This window comes from Spermophilus citellus (assembly GCF_964194105.1).
Source record: "Spermophilus citellus genome assembly, chromosome: 18".
NCBI classification, from domain to species: Eukaryota; Metazoa; Chordata; class Mammalia; order Rodentia; family Sciuridae; genus Spermophilus; species Spermophilus citellus.
The window spans coordinates 44,261,009-44,285,336 of NC_138200.1; the positions used below are offsets into that span (position 1 = coordinate 44,261,009).

General features: G+C 48.0%; 3 protein-coding genes across 21 annotated transcripts in view; 2 read left to right on the forward strand and 1 right to left on the reverse strand.

The window, feature by feature from the left end:
• The window catches only part of NDRG4 (NDRG family member 4), a 41,349-nt gene extending 30,431 nt beyond the window's left edge, over positions 1-10,918 (forward strand). For 4 of the 10 annotated variants that reach the window (XM_081273523.1, XM_081273524.1, XM_081273528.1 and 1 more), the window contains 14 exons: positions 1,928-2,033; positions 2,256-2,376; positions 2,458-2,520; positions 2,652-2,712; positions 4,130-4,216; positions 4,287-4,343; positions 4,704-4,807; positions 5,313-5,369; positions 5,453-5,504; positions 6,351-6,398; positions 6,550-6,585; positions 6,716-6,767; positions 8,139-8,177; positions 9,111-10,918. In XM_081273523.1, the coding sequence (XP_081129649.1) occupies positions 1,928-2,033; positions 2,256-2,376; positions 2,458-2,520; positions 2,652-2,712; positions 4,130-4,216; positions 4,287-4,343; positions 4,704-4,807; positions 5,313-5,369; positions 5,453-5,504; positions 6,351-6,398; positions 6,550-6,585; positions 6,716-6,767; positions 8,139-8,177; positions 9,111-9,265 (1,038 nt within the window). In that variant the 3' untranslated portion in view covers positions 9,266-10,918. The remainder of the gene's footprint in view (positions 1-1,927; positions 2,034-2,255; positions 2,377-2,457; positions 2,521-2,651; positions 2,713-4,129; positions 4,217-4,286; positions 4,344-4,703; positions 4,808-5,312; positions 5,370-5,452; positions 5,505-6,350; positions 6,399-6,549; positions 6,586-6,715; positions 6,768-8,138; positions 8,178-9,110) is intronic. The other 6 variants (XM_081273525.1, XM_081273529.1, XM_081273531.1 and 3 more) reach the window with 3 other exon arrangements.
• A 672-nt stretch (positions 10,919-11,590) lies between these two features.
• SETD6 (SET domain containing 6, protein lysine methyltransferase) lies at positions 11,591-15,872 on the forward strand. 3 transcript variants are annotated; one of them, XM_081275506.1, is made up of 8 exons: positions 11,591-12,131; positions 12,507-12,651; positions 12,730-12,871; positions 13,007-13,201; positions 13,340-13,460; positions 14,359-14,539; positions 14,684-14,826; positions 14,907-15,872. In XM_081275506.1, exons 1-8 carry the CDS (start codon positions 12,105-12,107, stop codon positions 15,210-15,212), a joined length of 1,260 nt encoding a protein of 419 aa, XP_081131632.1. In that variant the 5' UTR covers positions 11,591-12,104; the 3' UTR covers positions 15,213-15,872. The 3 variants fall into 3 exon arrangements, with proteins under 3 accessions (XP_081131632.1, XP_081131631.1, XP_081131633.1); XM_081275505.1 differs by having other exon boundaries at positions 11,657-12,431; positions 14,907-15,644; XM_081275507.1 differs by having other exon boundaries at positions 12,083-12,216; positions 14,907-15,634.
• Positions 15,873-16,098: 226 nt separating this feature from the next.
• The window catches only part of CNOT1 (CCR4-NOT transcription complex subunit 1), an 84,400-nt gene continuing 76,170 nt past the window's right edge, over positions 16,099-24,328 (reverse strand). For 2 of the 8 annotated variants that reach the window (XM_081275498.1, XM_081275497.1), the window contains 7 exons: positions 24,078-24,179; positions 22,359-22,532; positions 21,393-21,542; positions 20,366-20,546; positions 18,457-18,589; positions 17,131-17,265; positions 16,103-16,963 (listed from right to left, as the gene is read on the reverse strand). In XM_081275498.1, coding sequence (XP_081131624.1) covers positions 16,885-16,963; positions 17,131-17,265; positions 18,457-18,589; positions 20,366-20,546; positions 21,393-21,542; positions 22,359-22,532; positions 24,078-24,179 — 954 coding nt within the window. In that variant the 3' untranslated portion in view covers positions 16,103-16,884. Of the gene's footprint in view, positions 16,964-17,130; positions 17,266-18,456; positions 18,590-20,365; positions 20,547-21,392; positions 21,543-22,358; positions 22,533-24,077; positions 24,180-24,328 lie in introns of those variants that run through there. The other 6 variants (XM_081275501.1, XM_081275499.1, XM_081275500.1 and 3 more) reach the window with 6 other exon arrangements.

Genomic DNA, 24,328 nt, shown 5'->3' on the forward strand with positions numbered 1-24,328 from the left:
TGGCCCACTGCATTTGCCACTACGTCAGCATCCACCGCCCATGCAGACCCTGTCCCCTGAATAATTGATGCGGCTGACAGTGGCAGCACCACCCGCAGTGTGCTAAAGCCCAGCTCAGACCCCTACTTCCTCCAGCCCTCAAGGTCACGGCGAGGAGAGCCAGGCCGAGAGGGGATGTCAGAGCCCCCTCTCTTGCAGCCGCAGTGCATCCCTCGGCGCCCACCTGGGGGGGGGGCGGGCTCTGGCATGACGTCACCGAGAGCCAATGGGAGCGCCAGACCCTGAGAGTTGGGGGGCTCTGAGCGTGCAGACTGCGGCTCTTGGGGAGACCCCCAACTCTGAGCTGCCGGAGTGGGGGGTGTTGGGCCTGAGCTCCCCGCCAAGGGTCAGAGGAAGCGCTGGGAGGTCGTTGAGCGGTCAAGGTCACCTGGCCCCGCGGGAAGGTAGCCGCCAGCCCTCTCCCGGCAGACCCTGCCGCCCCGCGGAGGTGGGACACAGTAGGGCGGTTCTGCTGCGGCTGCAGACACTTGCAGACACACCAGGGCAGGGAGGGGACAGGCTGGGCTTCCTCACCCACACTTGCCAGAGGGTGGGGCTGGGGGTCTGTATTTGGAAGGTGCCCCGGGCCCTGGTTTCTGCCAAGCAGGGCAAAGGCTGACCCAGAGGCTGCAGAGAGCCCCCGCCAAAGAGCTTTGCCCTGTGCACCCCAACCTCATTCCTCCAGAGCTGAGGTTGAACAACGAGTGACTGGTGGATGTGGCAGGGACGCCCCAACAGGGGCTGCCACCGTGCAGAGGCTGCCTGCTCAGGAGGTTTCTTGGGCGAAACTTGATCTCCTTAGAAAACAGCCCTTGATGCCAACTCTGGCCTCTGAGACAGGCTGTGGCAAGGATGCCACCCCTCCACTCCCACCCCTGCCCCGGCCTCACTCTAGGCTCAGAGTAGGGCTCAACCTTGGGCCAGTCACTTCTCCTTTCTGGCCTCCGTTCCTCCCCCTCTGCCTCCATTCAGCTCGAGGAATAGAGGAGACAACACATGAAAAGTGTCTAGTCAGTGGCCAGGGAGCAGGCCTTGATCTGATGCGCCCTGAGGGTGGACAGGGAGGGCTGCCTGGAGGACAGGCCTCCAGGCAGAATGTGGCTTCCAGGGTGTGGCCTCTGGCCACTGGGATGGCACCTCGTCACTCCTTGCTGACCATGCAATCCATGAGGTGCCCTGCTTAGTCACATAGTAAGGGGCAAAGCCAGGTCCTCCTGCAAGACTGGTGACCCTGAGCAGCAAAACCCAGGCCAAGGACTCGGGAGGAGCAGGAGCTGCACTGCAGAAGCCTGGGGGAGGGGTGGGTGTCTAACCCTGCCTTGCCTGAAGGGGGACCTTGGATGCTGGGGCTACCGGGAAGGGCATTCAAGGTGGAAGGAGCAAGGGCCCTGCAGCGGGGACCTGGGCAGGGCTGTGGGGCAGGGCAGAGTGTTTTCTGAGGGTGCCAGGCAGGCCTCTGAGGCTATTCCCCTTCTGCAGCAGGGAGCCCTTGAGGATTCTGAGGTGGGGGGACTTGGGCTTGGGTGGCAGAGCCATCCTGAGGGGCTGCAGCAGGATGCAGAAGCCTGGCCTCCTGGCCCCTGAAGGACTGAGTATAGGGTAGGGGGCTGGGCCTGGCCCAGGCAGCAGTATCTGTTGACTGGTTTACAAAGGGGACCAGAACTTTGCTTGCAATTGCTGTTGTCGCTGTGCTGAGTACCTCTGAGAAGGGGTACTGCCTCTGACCCTTCCTCCCCGGAGTGGGAGCTGCTTGGGTGATGGGAGCAGGACACTAGCTGGCGGCCACCCCATAGTCCCTGAAGTCTTGGGCTGTCCCAACCACCACATTCCCCAGAAGAGCCAGGAGTGGGGGCTGCTGAGAGCATCTGGCACTATCTGTTCTCTCCAGGAACATGACATTGAGACGCCCTATGGCCTTCTGCACGTGGTGATCCGGGGCTCCCCCAAAGGGAACCGCCCGGCCATCCTCACCTACCATGACGTTGGCCTCAACCGTAAGTGCAGCCTGGTTTCACGCAGCCCTCCCCTCAGCCCGGCCTCCCCTCTCCGCCCTCCCACAGGGCCTGGTAAACCCCTGCTCACTGTTAGCTCTTCTGGCCTGGCTTTCCCTGCTGGGTCCTGAGGCCGATCACATCTGCTGCAAGCCGACAGGGCTGCTGGCCTCCTTTCCCTCCCCTACCCATTGGCTCAGCCAGCTGAGAGGTATGTCTTTGCAGACAAGCTGTGCTTCAACACCTTCTTCAACTTTGAGGACATGCAGGAGATCACCAAGCACTTTGTGGTATGCCACGTGGATGCCCCCGGACAGCAGGTGGGGGCGTCGCAGTTTCCTCAGGGGTAGGTGCCCTGGAGCCCCTTCTCCTGTCCCCAGCCCACCCCCCAGGCTGCACTGGGCCTGACTTCCTGCCCTGCCTGCAGGTACCAGTTCCCCTCCATGGAGCAGCTGGCCGCCATGCTCCCCAGTGTGGTGCAGCACTTTGGGTGAGTTCCCTCCTGATCTGCCACACTGTGGAGCTGTCTGCACACGTGGAGCTGAGGGTTGAGGGTGGGGCCCGCTCTGGATGGGAAATGGCACCCACAGCCCCAGAGTGACCAGCCATACTCTGTACCAGGTTCAAGTATGTGATTGGCATTGGCGTGGGAGCCGGAGCCTACGTGCTGGCCAAGTTTGCAGTGAGTTTCTCTCCCCCACCCAGGATCCCCTCCCTGGGCCCTTTCCCCCTCCTCTTCCTCCCACTCCTCACTTATTAGATTGTTGGGTTTTTTTTGGGGGGGGGGGGATACTGGGAATTGAATCCAAGAACACTTTATCATTGACTTGTGTCCCCAGCCCTTTTTATTTTTTATTTTGAGACAAGGTCTCACTGAGTTGCTGAGGGTCTCACTCAATTACTGAGACTGGCCTTGAACTCAGGCTCCTCCTCAGCCTGTGAGTCACGAGGACTACAGGTGTGCATGTACCACTGCACCTGGCCTCTTGATTGATTAGAAAAGCCCCTTTTCATTTTTTCCTTCCAAGGAAATTAATTTTATAGCAAGAAAAAGAGGATATTTTTTCCATACATTTTTTTTCAAAAGATTACTAACTATAACTTGCTTTACAATTATCCAAGCCATAATTTCTATTAGCAACTTACTACATCATTAGTTGCTCTACCACTAAATAAGGGTTAAGGTAACATTTGAACACGAATAATCTTTTAACAAAATATTACACTTATTAGGGTTGTGAGGTTTAACGTCATGTTTCAAAAATATCATGTTTGAGGGCAGGAAAGCTTTTCATCTCTAAAAACAAACAATTTTTTAGCATTCAAAACATTTTTTCCTTCAATAAATAAATAAATAAATAAGCAAGAGTTTTCAACTTCATTCAGTTCCCAGTTTCAGCACTTAATCACGTGGCAGCTCGACGCTGCTCTGTGCCCCTGCAGAGGCTGGACAGGCCGGGGATTTTGTGTGTTTCTGTTTCTTCCTGAACACAGACCCACAGTTGATCAGAAAATTCAGATCTCTTTCATGACGTCTAACAGAACAGGCTTTGAAAAGGTCAAGTTCCTAATTGATACCACAAGGGCTTTATTTTCTATAAAAGCAAAGAAGCAACATGTTTCAGATTTTAAAATGTTTAATACTCTCAATTGCAACACCTTCAAAAATATCATTAACGGGGGCTGGGGAATGTGGCCCGGTGGTGGAGTACTTGCCTAACATACAAGGCCCTGGGTTCAATCCCCAGCATGGCAAAAAATAAGTAAATAAATAGTATATGTGTATTCACACACACACACACACACACATAGACACACAAAGAAAGGGGTGAGAAACAGTAATATATTCTAAATAAAGCAAAGAATGTATAGGGGCTGGGCCATGGCAGCCCATGCATGTCCCCAGCTGCGGTCAGTTGATCCATGAATGGCATCTTGAAGATTTTTCAAAGCATTTTCACCTCCTCTGACTTCCTAACCATCTGTGAGACACGCAGGATTTGACAGGATTTGACAGCCCATTTTCTAGGTGGAAGAAGGGGGCTCCCTGCACCTCATCCCTCCCCGCGCCCCCCAGCCCTTCTCCCCTCTCCCTGCAGCTCATTTTCCCAGACCTCGTGGAGGGGCTGGTGCTCATGAACATTGACCCCAATGGCAAAGGCTGGATCGACTGGGCTGCCACCAAGGTGAGCGTGGTGTCCCTGGGACAGGGTGGTGACTCTGCGCGGTGCTCACACTGGCTGCCTCCTCCCGCAGCTGTCCGGCCTGACCAGCACTTTACCAGACACGGTGCTCTCCCACCTCTTCAGCCAGGTAAGGGGTGGGGGCTTCTGCAGACCCTAGCTGTCCTCAAACCGGAACAGGGGCGGCTGGGCGAGGAAGGTCACTGAGGCTTGGGAAGCTGCTGTTTGGCACCATCCCTCGTCCCATCTAGCAGGAGGAGGCAGGCGTGGTTATTTGGCATCTGACCTGTCTCGCACCACATTCTGTTGTCATCCCTGATGCCCAGCATCTGAAAGACCCACAGGAGTGGGAGATTTCCCCTCTCCTCCCCTCTTGAGGCCCCGCCTCCCACCCCCCCATGGGGAGCAGGGCCAGGGCTGCTCTAGAGGTGACACCCACAGGTTCCCTTTGTGCTCCCTCCTTGTCCCCTCCTCGCGCCCCTGGGCACAGGAGGAGCTTGTGAACAACACCGAGCTGGTGCAGAGCTACCGGCAGCAGATCGGGAACGTGGTGAACCAAGCCAACCTGCAGCTCTTCTGGAACATGTACAACAGGTGTGGCAGGCACTTGGGCCAGGGGGTCCCCTCCCTGTAGTCACCCATAGGAGGAGACAGGGAGGCAACACGTCCCATTTGTAGATGATGAGCAGGCTGTGGAGCCTCAGAGGGGGGTAGCTTCCTTCCCAGGGTGCACCCTCCTGGGGAATAAAGGGAAGAGGGGTTTGGGGCCTTTGTTGAAGGGCCTTGCTGACTGGGAGCTCTGGGGGTCATTAGCAACATTCCCGACCCAAAGACACGGAGACTGGGTGCTGACCTCTGTAAGCTGCAGGAGGTCAGATGAGATTATGCGTTATAGCCACACTCTGAAGGAGATAGAGGGCAAAATCTGGGAGCCCACCTGGCCTGAGTCGGGTTTGGAAGTCACACGAGGGAAGCCCAAGGGCCCTGGTTCTGCAGAGCAGGTTCACAGCTCCCTGTTTTACCAGTTGGCAGTGTTGGGTTTTGGCACTCTCCCTCCAGCCCTGGGATGCCCACCTTTGCCTCTGCCCCTCCCCTGCAGCCGCAGAGACCTAGACATTAACCGGCCTGGGACGGTGCCCAATGCCAAGATGCTCCGGTGAGTGAACGCTGGCCCTCCAGCCTTCTCTGGACTTTGTCCCCTGTGCCCAGCCCAGACAGCCTTTTCCTCTGTGTCCGCAGCTGCCCCGTGATGCTGGTAGTCGGGGATAACGCACCTGCTGAGGATGGGGTGGTGAGTGTGGGATTGTGTCCTGACTCAGGTGGGATTCAGAGTTGGTTGCTCATTGGGCTCTGGAAAGCAGGGCCGATGTTTTGATACAGCCCAGGGTAGCCTCAGGGACATGCAGTGGATGGTGGCTTCCCATCTACCTCCCAGCCATCTTGCCACACTCGTCCTGCAGGTGGAGGGAGCTGGGGAGAGGAAGGAGCTGGCGCAGGGCTGGGCTGGCTGGCAGCCTGGTCCTCCAGCAGCGCAGTCCTGCCTGACTCCATGCACTTAAGGCCCAGAGCCTAAGATCTCTTCTTCTAAAATTTGACCCATTATGAAATAGATTCACTAGCACAACCCCACTGTTCCCCTTGACCACCACAGGCACCCACAGTGTTGGGAGCCATGTGTCATCTCTCCTGTTGGAACTCTGGCAGCAGGCTGCCTGAGGGTGGGTGCCCTTCAGCACAGAAGTAGCCAGAGTAGCCCCCATGCGCCTGGGAAATAGCAAACCAGGGTATATGAGGCTGCGCTTGCCATCTTGACCCAGGCAGGGCCTCAGTCTCCTGGTGATCCCTAGTACCTCTTGCCTTATTGCCCTGGTCCTGGGGCTTCCCTAGACCCATCCACCTGAGTGGCCCTGGCTCTCCCTGTCCCACTAGCAGTTGTGAATAGGACCTGATGATGTCGGGCCCCTCCTGGTGCGGTGGGGGAATGCCAACTGATCTCCAGGGCCTGAGGAGCCTGAAAGGAGAGCACCTGGGAAGGGCTGCCCCTGCCTACCTGTACCTCCCTCCTCTGCTGTGGGCACACAACCCACCTTAGCAGGGGTGGGGTGGGGTCTTGCTGAAGCTGGCTCCTTGTCCCCAGGTGGAGTGCAACTCCAAACTGGACCCAACCACCACCACCTTCCTGAAGGTGAGCCCTGCCTCCCAGCCCCCAAGGTGGTCATGGCCTCAGGGAGGGGCCTGTTGGGGTCCCACCCAGGGCTGAAGCAGGACAGTGTGTCTAGTCAGCAGAGCCTGTCTCAGTGGGAGCTGCTCAGCTCTCCCCACTCTCTCCCTTGCAGATGGCAGATTCTGGAGGGCTCCCACAAGTCACACAGGTGAGACTCTTGCCCTCCTGCCTTTACACCACCTGCTCGGCCCACGTGGGCAGTTGTGGGAGAGCGAGGGAGGCCTCCCCCCGCACCCCAGGCAGCCTATCAAAGCTTACGCTGTCCCACTCTCCTGCAGCCAGGGAAGCTGACTGAGGCCTTCAAATACTTCCTGCAAGGCATGGGCTACAGTAAGTATCCCTCCACCCAACCCCGACCTAAGGCTGGTGGGCTGGGGGCATGCTGGCACAGTGTGGACCTGGGTGCTGGGGAGCCTGTGGGCACTTGGGCCATGCTCTCTGGACTATACCTGTGTTCTAAGTTGCATGTCCCAGGCCAAGCCGAGGCCCCTGTGCTTTGGAGGCAGCCTCGGGCACGCTTCTGAGGGCAGTACCAGGCCTGTTTGGGAAAGAGAGGCCTCTTCTCCCAGTCCAGGGCCTAAAGCTTGGTCCTGCCAAGAAGCCTGTTTGAGGTGAGTCACTCACCCGCTGCTGGGCCGGGAGACATAAGGACTCTTAGGGCACCTGAGAAGGCCCTTTGTCACAGGTGGAGGGTGGTACCTAGTGGCATTATGGGAGTGGGCTTGGGGTCTGGGGACCAGGGAAGTCAAGTGGGCCCATCTGGGTGTTAGGAGACCTGAAGACAGCCAAACCTGGGGGAGGAACACTTGAAGACCCTGAGGAAACAGGACACGAAGGACCAGCTCCTGTTCCCTATCCTTTCTGAAAATTCGGGGCAGGGATGGTGAGACTCTGGTACATGCAGACATGCACACTCTCTTGAGTGGCTCTGGGGACCCTCCCTCGCCTCTCATCTCCATCCCCAGCACACCCACTGGCAGGAAGCAAACTTTCTGTCCCCAACTCGCTTGTTTTTTCCTCAGACCTCACCTGTCTCTGGAGCGTGTATCACTTTGGAAGAACTGATGGGGTCGACCTGGGGGAGTCTGGGGGATAGTGGGGACATGGCCAGGAATAAAAGCCCTTGGCCCCAGGGCCTGCCAGCCTCTCTGAGAAGTAGAGCAGAGAGGCCAAGGCCAACAGGGAGGCACCTCCAGGGTCTGAGGCTGGGCCCTGTGCATGCAGGAAGCTCTGAGAACATTCTGGAGGTGATGAATGAGCACCTGCCCCAGTGACCCCGGGGGCCCTAAAGAAATCCACCAGACAGCTGGAGCTGGGAGGGATTTGGGAGATTGTGCAGGCCTCTGCCTTCTGTAAGTGGGGAGACTTCACTCACAGAATAGTGAAGGCACTAGGCCTAGAGTATGGGCCCAGAAAGTCTTGTCCACATGAGCCTCTCATTGTCCCTGGCCAGGGTGGGAGGGGGGTAGATGAGAACCCCCATCCAAGGGCTCTCTTGGGCCAGACTGAGATTAGTCCCTGCTGTAGGTCCTTCCAGGGGCTGCTCTTGGGTGGGCTTGCAGGACTGGGCTCCTGTGGCTTGGCCCTGTGTGTTTGTCTGATCTCTTTGGTCCATCTCGATGCCCTGGCCTCAGCCCAGCCATGATCTTCACAGTGTTGTGTCTCCCTGTCCCCACCCCCTCTCTGGCTCTTCTCTCTTAGTTGCATACTTGAAGGACCGAAGGCTGAGTGGAGGAGCAGGTAGCCCTGTGGCCCCTCTCCTGATGCATGGACACCCCTTCCAGCCTCTCCCCTGCTCCTTCCTCTGTGCAGTGCTGCAGCCAGGTTGCATCTTGCTGTGATTTGGAGACTTCTTGTGTCCTGCTGCACTCAAAAACTCAGAAGATTCCTGTTCTTCTGCAGATCCTGGTCCACTGTGGGCTCTATCCTGTTCAGGGCTGGGTCTCAGAGCAGTCTTGCTTCTAGAATGCTATGGGCTGCGGGGCTTCCAGAGCTCTGGGAGTTAGAAACAGAACCTCCTCAGAAGTAGAGCCCAGGTCTGGCCTTGTGGGCAGCCATGCTGGCCCTGGCCAAGCCAAACAGGCTGGCAGGCGGGTGGGTGGGCAGGTGATTTCAGGCGGGTGAAGTTTACTGCCTGCAAGTCTCAACTGTGAGAATGAGAGCAAAAATGGGCAGCTTGCAACCATGACATATGTCCTCCTTTACAAAAGCAATCCTGCTTCCCCATCCCATCATCCTTTTTTAATTCTAGTACTGGGGTTTGTAGCTACATCCCCAGCCCTTTTTGAGTTGCCCAGGCTGGCCTCTAGCTTGCAATCCTCCTATCTCAGCCTTCTCAGCAGCTGGGATTATGGGTGTCAGAGTGTCAGAGTATCTGGCTCCCGTCATCCTCTTGGGGGAGGCCTGGTTGGAAACGGGCGCCTGGTCAGCACCTTCCCTGTCCTGGCCATAGCTCTGGCACAAGGCCCCACTGGCCACAGCCCCTTTGGCCCATTCACTGTTGCCAGCCCTGCATGCCTCAGGCCTGATGGTGCCAGTTCCCTGGCTTGGGATGGACCTGTGTCAACGGAAGACTGGGTCTCGCTGGCCGCTTTGCTTGTGTTAACCTTTTCCCAGCCACTGCTGCCTCGCCCTACCCGGCGGTCCTCACAACTGTTCCGTTTCTGTCCACAGTGCCCTCGGCCAGCATGACCCGTCTCGCACGCTCTCGCACTGCATCTCTCACCAGTGCCAGTTCAGTGGATGGCAGCCGCCCACAGGCCTGCACCCACTCAGAGAGCAGTGAGGGGCTGGGCCAGATCAACCACACCATGGAGGTATCCTGCTGAATCCCTGGGCTCCACTCAAGACACCTACCCACCTGCATCGAGGTCCCACTGCCATCCCTGCACCGGCTCATTTTCCCTTTAGTTTATTTTTGTGAGGGCAAAGGGGGGAAATGGGGCTACTTCTTTTTAAAAATGAGGGGATCCACCTTAGAGGCTGCAGCATAAGTCTGCAGATGGTTTGAGGGGTCCCCACCCCCACCCTCATTTCACTCCCCATGTGAACTTGGCTTATCAGGCCCTCACATCCAACAAACAGCCTGGACACAGTCAGGGCTGGGCCTCAGGGAGGATGGGGTGAGATGAAGAAAGAGTTGGAGTTCTTGGGCCAGGATCCAGGATCATTCCTGGATTAAAGGAAGAATATGGCTCCACCCTTGGACAGGCAGGTTTGGAGAAGGGATGGGGTTTTGAGATGGTCAGTGTTGGGTTCAGACCCTGATGTGGGGGCCAGGAAAGAGCAGCCAGGGACCCTGGAGCTCTGAAGGCCTCTTGCACTCCACCAAGCACATCCGTTTCTGGTTTGTAGTACAGGTGCTAGGCATCTGGACAGTGACCACAAGGGGGCGCTCTGACCAAGCGGTGGCTTTGCTGCAGCGCCCAGGCTAGTGCTGTAGGGCCAAACAGGGGCTGAAGGGAGTTTCTTGGCCTAGGAACATGGAGAATCCTGAGGGCAAGAACCCCAACACAGTCCATTTCTAGGCTATACTCTGCCACTTTCTGGCCCTGTCCCATTCTGAGCCAAGGCCTCCCTGAGGCAGATGTTACCTATCCCTCTCTAGTGACCTGAGGACAGAGGGAAAGGACTGGGATTGCTCTTGTATGTTTTGTATACCCAAGAACTTCAAGGTTACCACCTGTGGGAGCCAGGAGGTGGCCAGAGGCAGTATAGCTTAGAGTTCCTTAGACCTCTGTTTGCCTTAGTCCCAGAGGGGAACCCACTCAGCAGCAGCGTGCTGTCCAGCAGAGCTCCTGTGCAGTGGCAGCATCTCCAGCAGGCATCACTGAGGAGGCAAGTTTATCTGGAGAGGCTGGTCCAGGGCGGCCAGACTCCAAAGCCCCATGTCACCAACTCTACCTGCTGGAGTGGGCACGGGCTGGGCTTGCTGGGTCCTGGGGTGGCAGATGAAGGTTCTTGAAGTAAACAAGGGGCCAGGCAGAGAAAAGCTCCCTATATACATAGAAAAACTCCGCTCCTGCCACCTGATGCCCAGGACTGTTGCCATTTATTTCCCACCCACCCACCTTACCAGGTATAATCTCCCAGCCCAGAAAACAGAGCCATTTGTCTCAGCCTAACTAAATTGTCACGACCCCCACTCCCCCCAGAAAGGAAAGCACTGGAAAAATGAAGGGCTGCCAAGGGGTAGGGTAGTGTGTGGGTGTTTTGAGGCTGAGGACTCCAACATCTGCATTTCCTCACACACACAGCCTCCTTTCTATAATCTTAAACCATTACTAGATTGCTCTAGGGCCTGGTGGAGTGTAGTCTGTCCTCAGTTCTGTTGACTCACGTGCTTCCTTTGAATATTGAATGTGACTGTTTAAAGCTGGTAGAATTAATCCTCTTACTGTAGATAGAACTGCAAGTATTTTTGTTTTTTTGCTGTGTTCTTTCTGATATCTATAAATATCTATACATTATATATATATATATGTATATTGGGTCCTCCTGGGTGTGGTTTTTCATTGGAGGTTGTCTCTTCTTTGATCAAGGTGAACTTTTAATGGGGAGTTTATTATTTTCCTCTCTGTACAAAGTGAAGAGCCTAATTTTGTGTATTCTGGTGGCTGATGTCCTAAGACTTTGAGATGACAAAATGTAAAACAAATAAAACCCTTGTCAATGTAGAAAGAGTTACCTGTACTGAAAAACTAATAAACTAAGAAGAACCTAAGTGTGGCCATGCTGTGTGGAAGCTTTCCAAGAGACAGAATGTTCATGCTGCCGGGGCCAGTGCTTCTTGGGCTTGGGTGGGGTGGAGGGTGCCGGTTGAGGGCAGGGGCTGTTTCCACCCATCTCTACATTTCCACTTATCACCTTACCTATCTTAACATCAATTCTACAGAATGGATAATCTGTTTCGCCGTATTAGGATAAAGGATCTGCCCCATGTGAGGCCAAGCTCGAATTAACTTGGCCTTGTTTGGCTACAAAACTGTAACCTGTAACCCATTCAGGGCCTCGTTTTCCCAAAATTAACAGCAATTTACTTCTCCATGTTTAATCCCAATTGGCTGCATTCACTACTCATTTACACATACCTCCTACACGTCAGCTAATAAAAAGAAAGTAAATAAACCCGCCAAGCGGGAGGCAGATGGAAATCGGGCAGAGGGGGTGTTCTGCGGGCTCCGGAGCCAGCTGGGGCACGCCACTCTCCAACAAACGCGCAAACTCTCCCAACCGGACAAATCACGGTCGCACGGCCCTCGGTACCGGGGGCCGAGATCCGGGACACCCTTGAGGGGAGCCCGCCAACCGACAGCCGCCACGCCCTCGGAAAGAACCCCGATTTTGTTCTCGCACGCAGACTTCTACCGCAGGAAGCCTCGGCTCTCGGGGTCAGACCGAAAGCAAGCAGCGGAGGGTCCAGGCTCCAGACGGCTGGGGACAGGCCTGCACTCGGGTTGCGCGTCTTCTAAATCCAATTGGAAATCGGAGTTACGGACGCTCTGGGAACAAACGGAAACCCTCACTCCTCTTCGGCGCGGACGCCAAAACCCGGCCCCCGTGGTTCCGGCACGTCCAGCCCGCCGGCGTCCTGTTGGGGCGGGGCCAGCAGCGCCGGAAGCGCCGGCGCGGGCACGCGGAGCGGTGGCGCGGGCCACGAGTCGGACCATGGCGACCCGGACCAAGCGCCCGCGGGTGAGTGGCGGGCGGCCGGCACCCGGCCCATCGCTCTGCCCCGCCCTGAGGCAGCCGGCGCGCGCCACTGCGCCCCCAGCCGCAGGTCCTGTTCCCCTCTTCCGCGTTCCCTCCCCCAAGCAAAGTGCGTCTCCCGCGCGCGCGCGCCGCCATCCCCGCGGGCTCCCCGGGGCGGGGCCTCGTCACTCGGCTCAGTTATCTCAGGTGGCGCAACCGGGGGGCGGAGGCGAGCCGGACTCCGACCCTGTGGCTGGCTTCCTGAGCTGGTGCGGGCGGGTAGGGCTGGAGCTGAGCCCCAAGGTGAGTGGAAGTGCGGCGGGGTGGAGGGGCGCGCGTCCCCGACTGCTCTGACTGGCGTTTCTCCTCCCCTCGCAGGTGGCGGTGAGCCGGCAGGGCACTGTGGCCGGTTACGGCATGGTGACTTGTGAAAGCGTGCTGCCCGGGGAGCTGCTATTCGCGGTGCCGCGGGCAGCGCTCTTGTCGCCACACACCTGCTCGATCCGGGACTTGCTGGAACGAGGTGGGCACGCTGGCGGACGGAGTCATCGAGGCAGGCCCTGGAGCCGTGCCGGGGCGCTCACTCTTGTGCTTTCCCTAGAGCGAGACGCGTTGCAGAGCCAGTCGGGCTGGGTGCCGCTGCTGCTGGCGCTGCTCCATGAGCTGCAGGCCCCAGCCTCGCTGTGGAGCCCCTACTTTGCGCTGTGGCCCGAGCTGGACCGCTTGGAGCATCCCATGTTTTGGTGAGCGCAGTGGGAGGGGTTGTGGAGCTCCCATTTCACTAATTGCTCCAGCCACCCTGCCCTGGGTGGGGACCAGGCCCCGACGCACTGGTCATGATAGGGTTTGAAGGGAGCTGCTCTGTGGTGTATCTGCAGGCCAGAAGAGGAGCGCCAGCGCCTGCTGCAAGGCACAGGTGTCCCGGAGGCAGTGGAGAAGGATTTGGCCAACATTCGCAGCGAGTTCTATTCCATCGTGCTTCCCTTCATGGAAGCCCATCCGGATCTCTTTGGCCCCAGTGTTCGCTCCCTGGAACTCTACCACCAGCTAGTGGCCCTTGTGATGGCCTACAGGTCAGCGAGTAAAATCTTGGAGGACCCAACTCTTTAGAACATCATTGAGGGATAAGGGTGGTGGAGGAAGAAGACAGTGAGCTCCACTCATAGTCCCCCACCCAAACCTGGGCCTTAGCCAAGTTCTCTCTGTGGCAGCTTTCAAGAACCACTGGAGGAAGAGGAAGATGAAAAGGAGCCGAATTCCCCTTTGATGGTGCCTGCTGCAGACATACTAAACCACTTAGCCAATCACAATGCCAATCTAGAATACTCTGCAGTGAGTGGATCCCACCTAGTTTCTGTTATGTGCATTGACTGAGCATCTGATTCAAACTAGTGTCCTTGGGTTCAGTTTTCCTACTCATACTAAATATGAGTTGGTGAAATATGAAATTCTGTGTAATTGTGGTATGCATAAGGCAGTGAAGTCATTTGTACACAAAACATTTTAAAACCCTCAAGAAATCCTGATAAGCTGGGTGTGGTGGCCCTGTCTCAAAAAAACACCATTAAAAGGGCTTGGAATGTGGCTCACACCCCTGGGGTTCAATCCCTGGTAGCAAAAAAAAGAAATCCTCACATAAATCGTTATTACCACCATTTACTTGGTGCCCGTGCTGGGTGGTATACATAGCCATGTTTCCTTCTCTACTGGCTGCTCTGGCCATGTCAGTGAGTCAAGACTCAGTTAGCCCTGGGGACAGCAGCCTGGAAAGGCTATGGTCTCAGTTGTTTTCAGGAGGAGAGGTGCGAATGTTCACAAGCCCAAGTCTAAGATGACCCCATTTTGGGTCAGTTCTATTCTATAGGAATATTTGACAAACATTCACTGATTAAATCAGTGAATGTTGCTATTAATAGTTTCAATTGTCTTTTAATATATTGATCTGGGTTTAATAGTTCTTTTTTTTTCACATCTTCATAATAATAGTTCATTTTTAAAAGCTAACTTTTTCAGTGCAGAAGATGAACGAACAAAATTTACCTAATATCACAGGTTGTGATCTTTTTAAAGTTAGGCCTTATCCCTTTCAAGTATAGGGTGTGACAGGAACTAAAAGCAGAATGGGGGTAGATACAGCTCAGTTCCCTGGCTGCGTATACCTGCTGGAGGCTTTCCTAAGAGGAGTGTGGCCTCAGAAGGGCATGGCTTCAGCTTCTCCCTTTCATCCCAGGATTATCTTCGGATGGTGGCTACCCGGCCCATTCCTAAAGGCCAGGAGATTTTCAACACTTATGGACAAATGGCTAATTGGCAACTTATTCACATGTATGGTTTTGTTGAACCATATCCTGACAACACGGATGACACAGCGGACATTCAAATGGTGACTGTCCGTGAAGCTGCAGTACGGGGTGAGTTGTCTCATTAACTTGTCTTTTGACAACCACAGCTGTGTCTGTACCCATGAAGCTTAGGTTTTAATAGCTTTGCTAAATTGATTTATTGAAAATAAGTTCCTGGGTATACCAAGACTGGCCCTGTTACTTTATCTACAGGAACAAAAGGTGAAGCTGAAAGGCTCCAACTATATGAGCGCTGGGATTTCTTATGCAAACTGGAGATGGTAGGGGAAGAGGGTGCTTTTGTGATTGGTCGTGAGGAGGTGCTAACTGAAGAGGAACTGGCCGCCACACTCAAGGTAAAGGGCTGAGAATTGTCTCCTGTAAAGGTGATTAACGAGCAAGTACTTAAATGACCCGGACCCATGGTTGTTTTCAGGTCCTGTGCATGCCTGCTGAGGAGTTCAGAGAGTTTAAAGACCGAGATGGATGGGGAGAAGATGAATGGGAAGAGGACAGACTAACAGTCACAAATATCCCCAAGCTCAAAGCATCATGGAGACAGCTTCTACGAGACAGTGTTCTTTTGACTCTGCAGACCTATGCCACAGACTTAAAAACTGAGGAGGATGTACTCAGTAATAAGGAGGCCTATGCAAAACTCAGCTGGAGGGAAAAGCAGGCCTTACAGGTTAGGTATGGTCAGAAGATGATCTTACATCAGCTACTGGAACTGACAAGTTAGCAGATTATTTAAGTTCTTAGTCTAAACTGACACTTTGTTGCTCAAGAAGGGGAAGGTTTGAATCTTCTGCATTTATTAAATACCAAATGGAAAAGAAGCAAAGGTGCTACTCTAAACTCTTGAAGGTGACACACTTTAGGGTTGGAATCAACAGACTTGGGAATCACTGCTAATAATTAAGAACAGCACATTTTATACCCACTTTAACAAAAGCCAGGAGAAAGATGATATTCATAGCACTTAGTAACATGGACTTTAGAGGAAGACCAGATTCAAATCTGGGTCTGTGGTGAGGAAGTCACTTTAGTAAGTAATATCACCGAGATTGGCTTTACGTGCACTTTCAGTTGTCTGAGTTTACTCTGGATGGCATGCCTTCCAATGGATAAACCTGAAGATACCAAGGACAGTCCCCTAGACCTCTGTTGTTTTATGTGTAGGGAGGGAAAAAAGGGTCAAAATTAAAGGTAGGGTAATTATAATTGAGATTGTGTTTTACATACCGACTCATCCATAATTCAATTTGATCACAGAAACCTGTTCAAACAGTTTTCTCCTGTTGAAACAACAAACACTAAACAATTTCTTGGGAAAGTGCTGTCATTCAGGAAGTAGAAGTTTCCTGGGTTCCATCTCCAGTACTGCCCCACCCGCACCCCCCCGAGTGCCCCAAAAGATGTTTCCCAATGGCTCTTGGCTATTCAAGGCTAGGCTGTCCACTTTCCTTCTCACCAACCCTAGCAGCTGCTGCTACTGAGAAAGGCACAGGGGACTAACATGAATGTCATGAGTTTTAATGTTTAACTTCAGTCCAGAAGTGGGGGAGCTAGAGCTCAGGAACTAGGAAGTCTACAAAATAGAACTCATGGGCCAATATATTCACAAAACATTTAAGATCCTTATAAAAAGGGGACTGCATGGTCCTTAAGATTTTGTTAAGATGCAGTCGTTCCTAAGTAAAATGACTATGAAGGGCAATTTGGTAAGGTTTAGTTCCTTTTTCCAGAGTTTGCCAGTATCAGGAGAGGACAGACATAGGAGCTTTAGGCCTGGGCTAGCTTCCCTTCATAAGAACATGAGCTGGCCTCACTCAGGTGCATGTTCTCAAGCAGGACTTGCTTTCCCTTTGGCATGCTTTTTCCCAAAGCTAAACAACTCGTCTCAATTGTGAGCCCTGGCATATCAATTCTATCACATCCATATTTTTTAGTCATTTTTTTTTAAGGTCTGCTATCCACGTTAACAAAAATACATAATATTTAAACTGGCTTTTTAACTATTCTTTGGGACAGTAGAGTGTCCAAAGACATGGAACTATGCCCTTTGGCAAGTTATTGGCATTAGCTGCCTATTGAAGGATCCAGTTTATGTACTTGCCTTGAACACATTTTGCACAAACTCAAAAAGTTCCAGACAAAAGTTTTCTCTTTCATATATTTACACAAGTTCAAAATGATATTCACAGCATCTTCTAAATTTTGGCCAAGAGTCAAAAAATGCATTTAAACTTTGGAACGTGCCCACATAGACAGGAGGCTGATCCCAACAGTAGTTGGGGCAGGCGCCTGAGAACCAAAGGGCTGGAAAAGTCAGGAGGAACTGAGAGGCTTCTTCAGTTTATGGACTTGGTGCAGTGGGACCACGAGGCTGACACAACAGAGATACAGTTCATCTAACTGGCACCTGTCCCTTCCATTACTTGCTGAGCCTGCTTCTGTCCCATGCAGCACTGTGCAACCGACTGGAATAACCTGAAGAATGGAGACAATAACAAGTTTACTTGAGAGGAAAGTTTAGGCCTAATAATACCTAGTGCTTTAGCTGCCACTGCCTTCTTAATCACAGACCCAAGCTAGAGAGAATAAACGAAATCTGTCCCCTTCCACTGCTAGATAATTAAAAATTACTTTTAACTCACTTTTCAATTTCTGGGGCACAGTGTACAAATTCGTGGTTCCAGAACTTAAACGCTGGATTTTTAATTAGTTCAATGAAGGTAATAAGAAGACCCCAAGGATGTGGCCTATTTACAATCAACCGTTCCAACAGAACCCTGGAGAAAGGAAGAAAGGGTTGGTTAAAGCACAGAGAATACGTACAAAAGTATGATCATGCTTATTACCTTATTTCATAACTTTTTTTCCCCATGAAATCAAATTTTATCTTCCTCGCACATGTGAAGCCCTGGGTTTCATCCTCAGCACCACGTGAAAATAAATAAATAATAAAGATTGTGTCCATCTATAACTAATGTAAATAATAAAAATAGAAAGCTAGATTTAAAAAACACAAAACAGATGAATTAATCTACCTACCTACACAGCATAGTAAAGCATGCAGTAACTAATTAGTATACCTGGGGATTTGAATCCTGTCCCTGAGCTCTAAAAGTAATAATGGTTCCTATCTGAAAGATGATCAGAATAGGATGAAAGGCAGAAAGCCGATATAATACACAGCCCTCCAAAAGTGAACATCCAGTGAGAGCTGTGGAAAAAATTCTAACACTACTAGTGCATGTGTAAAGTATTTACTTAAATAGTCATGTCTTTTGACCTACCAACTATAATTCTAAATTTGTCCTAAGAGAATGAAGATTAAGAACAAGACTTTACTGCAGATTCATATACAATCACAAAAGGGCACATTGTCATCTAAGCATCCAATAATAAAATCAAGTCTTGGAATATAAATCCAAGAAACCACACTTAGCACAAGTATTAATATTATTAAGTGAATCGACAAGTTTTTAAAGTATATATATCACCAGAATCTACCTATTTCCCAATCTTTAATCCTACATATAACCCAAGCAATCTGAAACAGACTTGTATGTTAGTAAAATATCCTTTTATTTCTCCTGCTTAAGACCTTCCTTTCCACCCAGAAGTAATTAAAAAGAAGAAAAAAAAAAAAAAATCAGGATTTTTGGTGAGGTACTTATTAGGCCTGTACTGATTCAGAACTCTTGTCAAAAATACTGCTGCCACTCCTACCACTACCACAAGAAATTCCTGCCTCTCAATAAAAATGTGCCCTTTAAACAAAAAGTTAACATTTTAACAACAGTATTAAGAGGGCATGGATCCTGATCACAACTATATCCCATACTTAACATAGTATTTAGACATGTGAAAAATATCCAAACACTTGAGTGCAAAGAAAAGAACTCTTAAGAATTCTAAATGAAGAGAAAGGAGCCAATTTTGAACAATTTGAAAATGACTTTTTTTTTTTTTTTTACCTTGTGATCTGTTCCTGGATAGCTTCAGTGTTGGCCTCTGCAAAAAGGTAGAGCATGGTGCAGCTGAAGTAGTGAGTGTGGCTATTTGGGTACCGCAGCTGATTTGCAATTGCATTCAAGAAGAGATACCGACCTAGAAATTAAAGAAATTAATGAGGCCTTGCTCTAAAAGGCCAACATAGAAAGGAAAAATAAGATATGGGCTTCTTAGAGAGGCTTTCAGTCTCCCAGAGAGTTTCTCTTTGTGGGTTTTTACTGTGATAGTTCCAACATTAGAAATTTAAAGTTTTTTTTTGTTTGTTTTGTTTTGTTTTGTTTTAGGTGGTGCTGGGCTAGAGACTGAACCCAGGAGTATTCTATATCTGAACTGGTATCTCCAGACTTTTTGAGACAGGGTCTCTGTATATTGCTAGGCTAACACTAAACTTATGATCCTCCTGACATAGCCTCCAGAGTTGGTAGAATTATAGGTATATGCCACCACACCCAGCTGAATACTTTTTATAAAATCCACTTAGTTAATGTAAATAACATTAAAAAAAATAGCCTAAAAATTCAGTGAAAAGGTGTTTTAACATTTTACATGTCCCTTTAATGTCATCATGGAAGAAAACTGGATTCTCATTTTTATCTATACATTTAATCAGTTGTAGCACATTTCATGCAGTCTATGAGGAAATTTTCCTATATGCTGTGACAGACCACAATAAAATTTTGTCTTATTATTATGCTTCACAGCCCATCTAAGGAAGTCTTGAAAATGCCTCTCAAAGTTTTAAAACCACACTTTGAGAATGATAAGTTTAATAAGCTATACTGGAATTAGTATTAACTGTGTTTGGATGTCTGCCTGTGCATGATGTTACTCATGGTTTTTTGTTATTGTTTTCTTAGTTATATATGACAGCAGAATGCATTTCAATTCATTGTACACAAATAGAGCACATTTCAATTCTCTGGTTGTACATGATGTAGAGTCACAGCATTTGTGCAATCATATATGGATGTCACTCATGTTTATGAAGCTATCATAGTCACCCTGCACACTTCCCTAATGGCTGTCCTCCTTTTAGTGCTAAGGTCTGGATGTTAATAATATTCATTTTCATCAAATCTTCATATTAAGCTCTCTTGAATCCCTTCTAAAACAAGCAGTATATATATATATGTATATATATATACACACACACACACACACACAAGATTCCTTAGTCTCTGAAGAATCCACAGCAAAGTGAAAAGTAATACTACTTCTAAAGTACAATATGCTAAAATGAGTAGGACTGTATAACAGCTATTTAGCAGCTAACTGGGGTTCCCACTATGTAAGAATGAATACAGAGCACCAAAAGAAATGTAGCTCAACCAGGAAAGATGCAAAGTAATAGGAACTGTACTGTGAACTTCCTACAAAATAGGTAGGGAAGTCCTGTTTAATTTTTTCTTTCTTTCTTTTTTTTTTTTTTTTTTTTTTGTGTGTGGATTGAACCCAGGGCTTTGTGCTTGCAAGACAAGCACTCTACCAACTGAGCTATACTCCCAGCCCCCTGTTAAAATTTTTATACCTCACATTTAGTGTGTCTGCAAACAGGCGCCAATACATGCTGGGAAACAGCAGACTAATAATGTAATATAAGCCAATGTTTTAATAGACTACTAAGTTATTGGCATATTAGAATAATCACATAGACCAAAATATTAACTGATATGGCAGAAGTTTGAATAATTTCTTTTTCGTGTCTTTTACATTGAACAGATAATGTTCAATGAAAGATGAAATAACCAGCTATACCTATAAATATACTGATAGAATATTCTTTTATTGTAGCTTAAAGCATTTTTATATGTTGTGATCAGACTGTCACCAAAAAATCCAGAAAATTTGTGTGGTCTGGCTGGCTTCACTCACCCTCAGTGTCCAAATCCACAGCCAGGTTCTGGAAGATATCCATGTGTGCCGAGTGGGTGATGGTGCTCATTGAAGGCGTGCTGCCCTTGTTGTGGATATGTGCAATAGCCTGAGTCCCTACATAGAGCACCAGTGCATTGATGAGCTGGAGGTTGTAGCGATTGCCAGGCTCATTGGATACCTTAAATGAGCAAAACAGAAAACTTACTCACAGAACTCACTCTAGCACCAATATTTCTAAATTTGCCTTCATAGAAAGGCTAAACTACTCTCTGTGTTCTTTGTGATTTAATTAATAGAACCCTACTTAATTCAGTGAGGTCATTTAACAAATATATAACTGCCCTAATAATGGTTCTTCCAATAAAAACATGAGAATCCAAACAAATATCATCACTATGTTTATGGCACAGTTCTAAATAAAGTTTATCAAGCCAAAACATGCAGTTACAATGAAGATCTCAGTTGCAGATGATGACAAATGCCTAAAATCCTAGCTACATAGGAAGCTGAGGCAAAAACATCACAAATTCAAGGCCAGCCTCAGCAACTCAGATCCCAACTCAAAGGCGGATGGGGTAGGGATGGAGCTCAGTGGTGGTAGAGGGCCCGTGGACTCCATCGCCAGTAATGCAAAGGAAGAAGAAGGGAAAAAAAAAAAGATTTGGATAGGGAGAAAATTATGGTCACATGGTGTGGCAGGATTGGAAAGATAATTGAAGTCATTCTTTCTATATACCAAATTGAACCAGAATTCATTTATTTAGGAAAAATACAAATAGGGAACGACTAAATGGCCTATTCTTGTGGGGAGGGTGGACCCAAAACAATCCCACTGCAGGTTGTCTAACCTAAAGCTATAGCCTTATCTCACTGATGAAATAAACCAGTAAAATATATAACTAAGAAATATTAAAATGTTTCTAAACCTTTAAATCAGGTTGAAAATACTAACTCCTGAAATGGACGACACACAGAATGATGTTTTCTATGGAAGACATAGCAGAGTTAAGCCAAACCAGTTAACCTGTAGATTGCTGCGCAGATCAGACAGAAAAGTGACCGGTGATCGAGTTTTAAGATAGGAATCCAAATCCTTTTTGAACTGAGGTGGCATCACTCCAGTGAAATTGGTAAGAATCCGAGGTGCAATGTTAATTTCACTCAACATGTCCACCTGCCACAAAGGCCAAAAATCAAAACCAGATCAATCAGGAGCTGACAACAAATTGTATCTATACTAGAAAGTGACAGGGCTTTTTTATTTTTCCTCCTAAAATTACACACACAACAAATATTCTGAAGAGGGGACTGTCACTTTCTATTACTTCATCTCCCTTAGAAGAATATAAAATACAAAACGATAGGAATTTCCTTAGTCTGTAAAATGTTTTTCTTTTCTAAAATAAAGCAAGATAGTACTGTGGGAGAGGTCTAATTAGTACCATGAACCAATTTTTCTTAAATTTAGATTTCAAAATTAAGAGTCCAGTAGGAGTTTCCTTGCTCACCACCCAATGCCCTAGAGAACAGAAGATATTACACATTTTTTAGAAATTTAGATGGGGGCGGGGTGAAGGGAGTAGAAAATACATAAAAATTTCTAGTATCCATTTCAGGGTTGTATCCATTTCAAAATGACTCCTTCTCCTTTACATCAACAATTTAAACACATGCGCACATACCACGAAATATGTAAAATACAAACAAAAGTCTGTCCTATAAGTCTTTGTCATATGGGAAGTCTGACAGAAAATATCTAATCCATTCTTAGGTTGGGGCTCTGTAAATATGGCTAAATTCACTATCAAAATGAGTTTTTAAATAGCAACTAGAAAAATACTGTGAACCAATATTCAGCTGCAGCAATGTTACTCAACAGGCACAATAACATGATAGTTTCCCCCCTTATCTAACACAATGTGTACATATCAGGGAGAAGGGAGTGAAATTGACTTCTTATCAGAGAAAATAACTTTTTCTTGAACTTTACCTTCAAATTAGGAGTGAAAGGGTCTGGGAGCCTCATATTTCTTGGGAAGGCACTCAAAATCAAATTTCTTAACTGGATACAATTAGGTGGGATCACATCACAGAACCCATAATGGTAATCACAAAGGAACTCAGGAAAATCATGCAAAAGAACCAGCAGCACTCTTAGAGTACCCTATTAAAACAAAACAAAACAACCCACAATAAAAAAGTAACAATTCTTCTTATGAATTATCTCAAGTAAAAAAAAGGTAAAAATATATATATACTTCAATGATGCAAAAATTTATGGGCTTTAATCAACACTAATTCTTTTATTCAAATATTTACATCCAGAAATCATGAAAAACTAGACATTAGCAGTTTATAGCCTTAGTTAAAAATATTCCAATAGGCTGTATAAAACTAAAAAATAGTGTTAAGCATCTATTTTAACAAGGCAGAAAAAGAACTACTAACTAAAACCGAAGAACCTAGAATATACTGTTTTTAAAAATTTTTGAAGTATGAAAATAAATAAAATCAAAAGTTCTTTTAAAGGGTTAATGATAAATCCTACCAAGACCAGAGAAAACCCCAAAATCATACTATCAGGAAATTAAAAAGAATAACTACTACAGATCTTAAAGACATAAAAAAACAGTTTGAGAATATTAAATAAATGTATGCTATGGAACTTGAAAATTTGAATACACAAACAGTACACAGAACTTAGGACAGGCAAAGATTTCTTATACAAATTACAAAAGGTTGTATTTAGTTTAGAAAACTGGTTAGCTTTGACTAGAGTAAATTTAAAGCTTCTTCCAATAATATCTTCCTCTAAGGGAGTGAAGACAATCCTAAGAGTGGGAAATATTTGAACATATACCAGCAAAAGGTTTATATCCACAATACATGAAGAATTTTTATTTAAGAAATAAAATAAGGGGCTGGGAGCATTACTCAGTGGTAGAACACTTGCTTAGTATGCACAAGGCCCTGGATGTGATCCCCAGCACTGTAGTAAACCAGAAAATAACAGGAAAAATATATAAGAAAAATACAAAACAATCCAATACAAACATAAACAAAATATTTGAAGAGGCTCATCACAAACAAGGGTCAAACAAAGGTAGTTTCTATAGAATTCAACTGTCATTTAAATGCAAGATGAGAGAGACTTATTAACTGTGATTTAGTCCCAGTTAGACTAAGATATGCTTTTAAAAGCAGGGTTTGGGGGCCCTGGGTTTAATCTCCAGCACCATCAAAAAACAAAACCCAGAAAGAAATTAAAAGTTAATAAAAATAAAAAACCCAACAATATTAACAAAACAGGAATAAAATATTAAAATATTATATTAAATATTAAAATAAAATATTAAAAGAGGATCATCACATGAAAATCTCATTTAAAAATCATTAAGAAAATGCAAATTAAAACAATGAAATTCTACTGCATGGCTAAATGGCTTGTACAAACACACACACACGTATATATCAGATAATGACGAGATGTGGATAAAGAGTAATTGATCTATTGCTGAAAAGTACAAACTAATACTTGAATTTCAAAAAGAGTATCTAATGAAGTTGAACATTCGAATACCCTAGGAGCTAGGAGTTCATTTATATAAGTACACTGGATTTTAGTACTTTTCTGAATGTACATTATACTTTGTATTTCTAGGTTAAAGTGTTTTTTAGTTCTGAAAATTATCTTAAAAATCCAAATTACCTTGTAGAGAATCTGCATGGGTTTGGTGAGTTCCACATTTCTAAGGAAAGGCGCTAAATATTTGAATAAATCAATAAGTAGCTGTGCATACATGGGCCATCCCTGAAAGAAAGAAATGTATATAAGTCATAATTATACTCAAGATGTTGTTCAGCCACTAAAAAAAATGCCCAAGCAGCTACACTATGATTTTTCTTCTTCATACTAACGTAAATAGGGCATACTAGTGAGTACTTCTCCCAGACTGACTG

Coding starts and splice junctions, on each gene's coding strand:
- SETD6 (XM_081275505.1), top strand. CDS start 12,105: ATGGCGACCCGGACCAAGCGCCCGCGGGTGAGTGGCGGGCGGCCGGCA. Junction 12,432..12,506: donor GGCTGGAGCTGAGCCCCAAG/GTGAGTGGAAGT, acceptor CTCCCCTCGCAG/GTGGCGGTGAGCCGGCAGGG. Junction 14,540..14,683: donor CCGTGAAGCTGCAGTACGGG/GTGAGTTGTCTC, acceptor CTTTATCTACAG/GAACAAAAGGTGAAGCTGAA.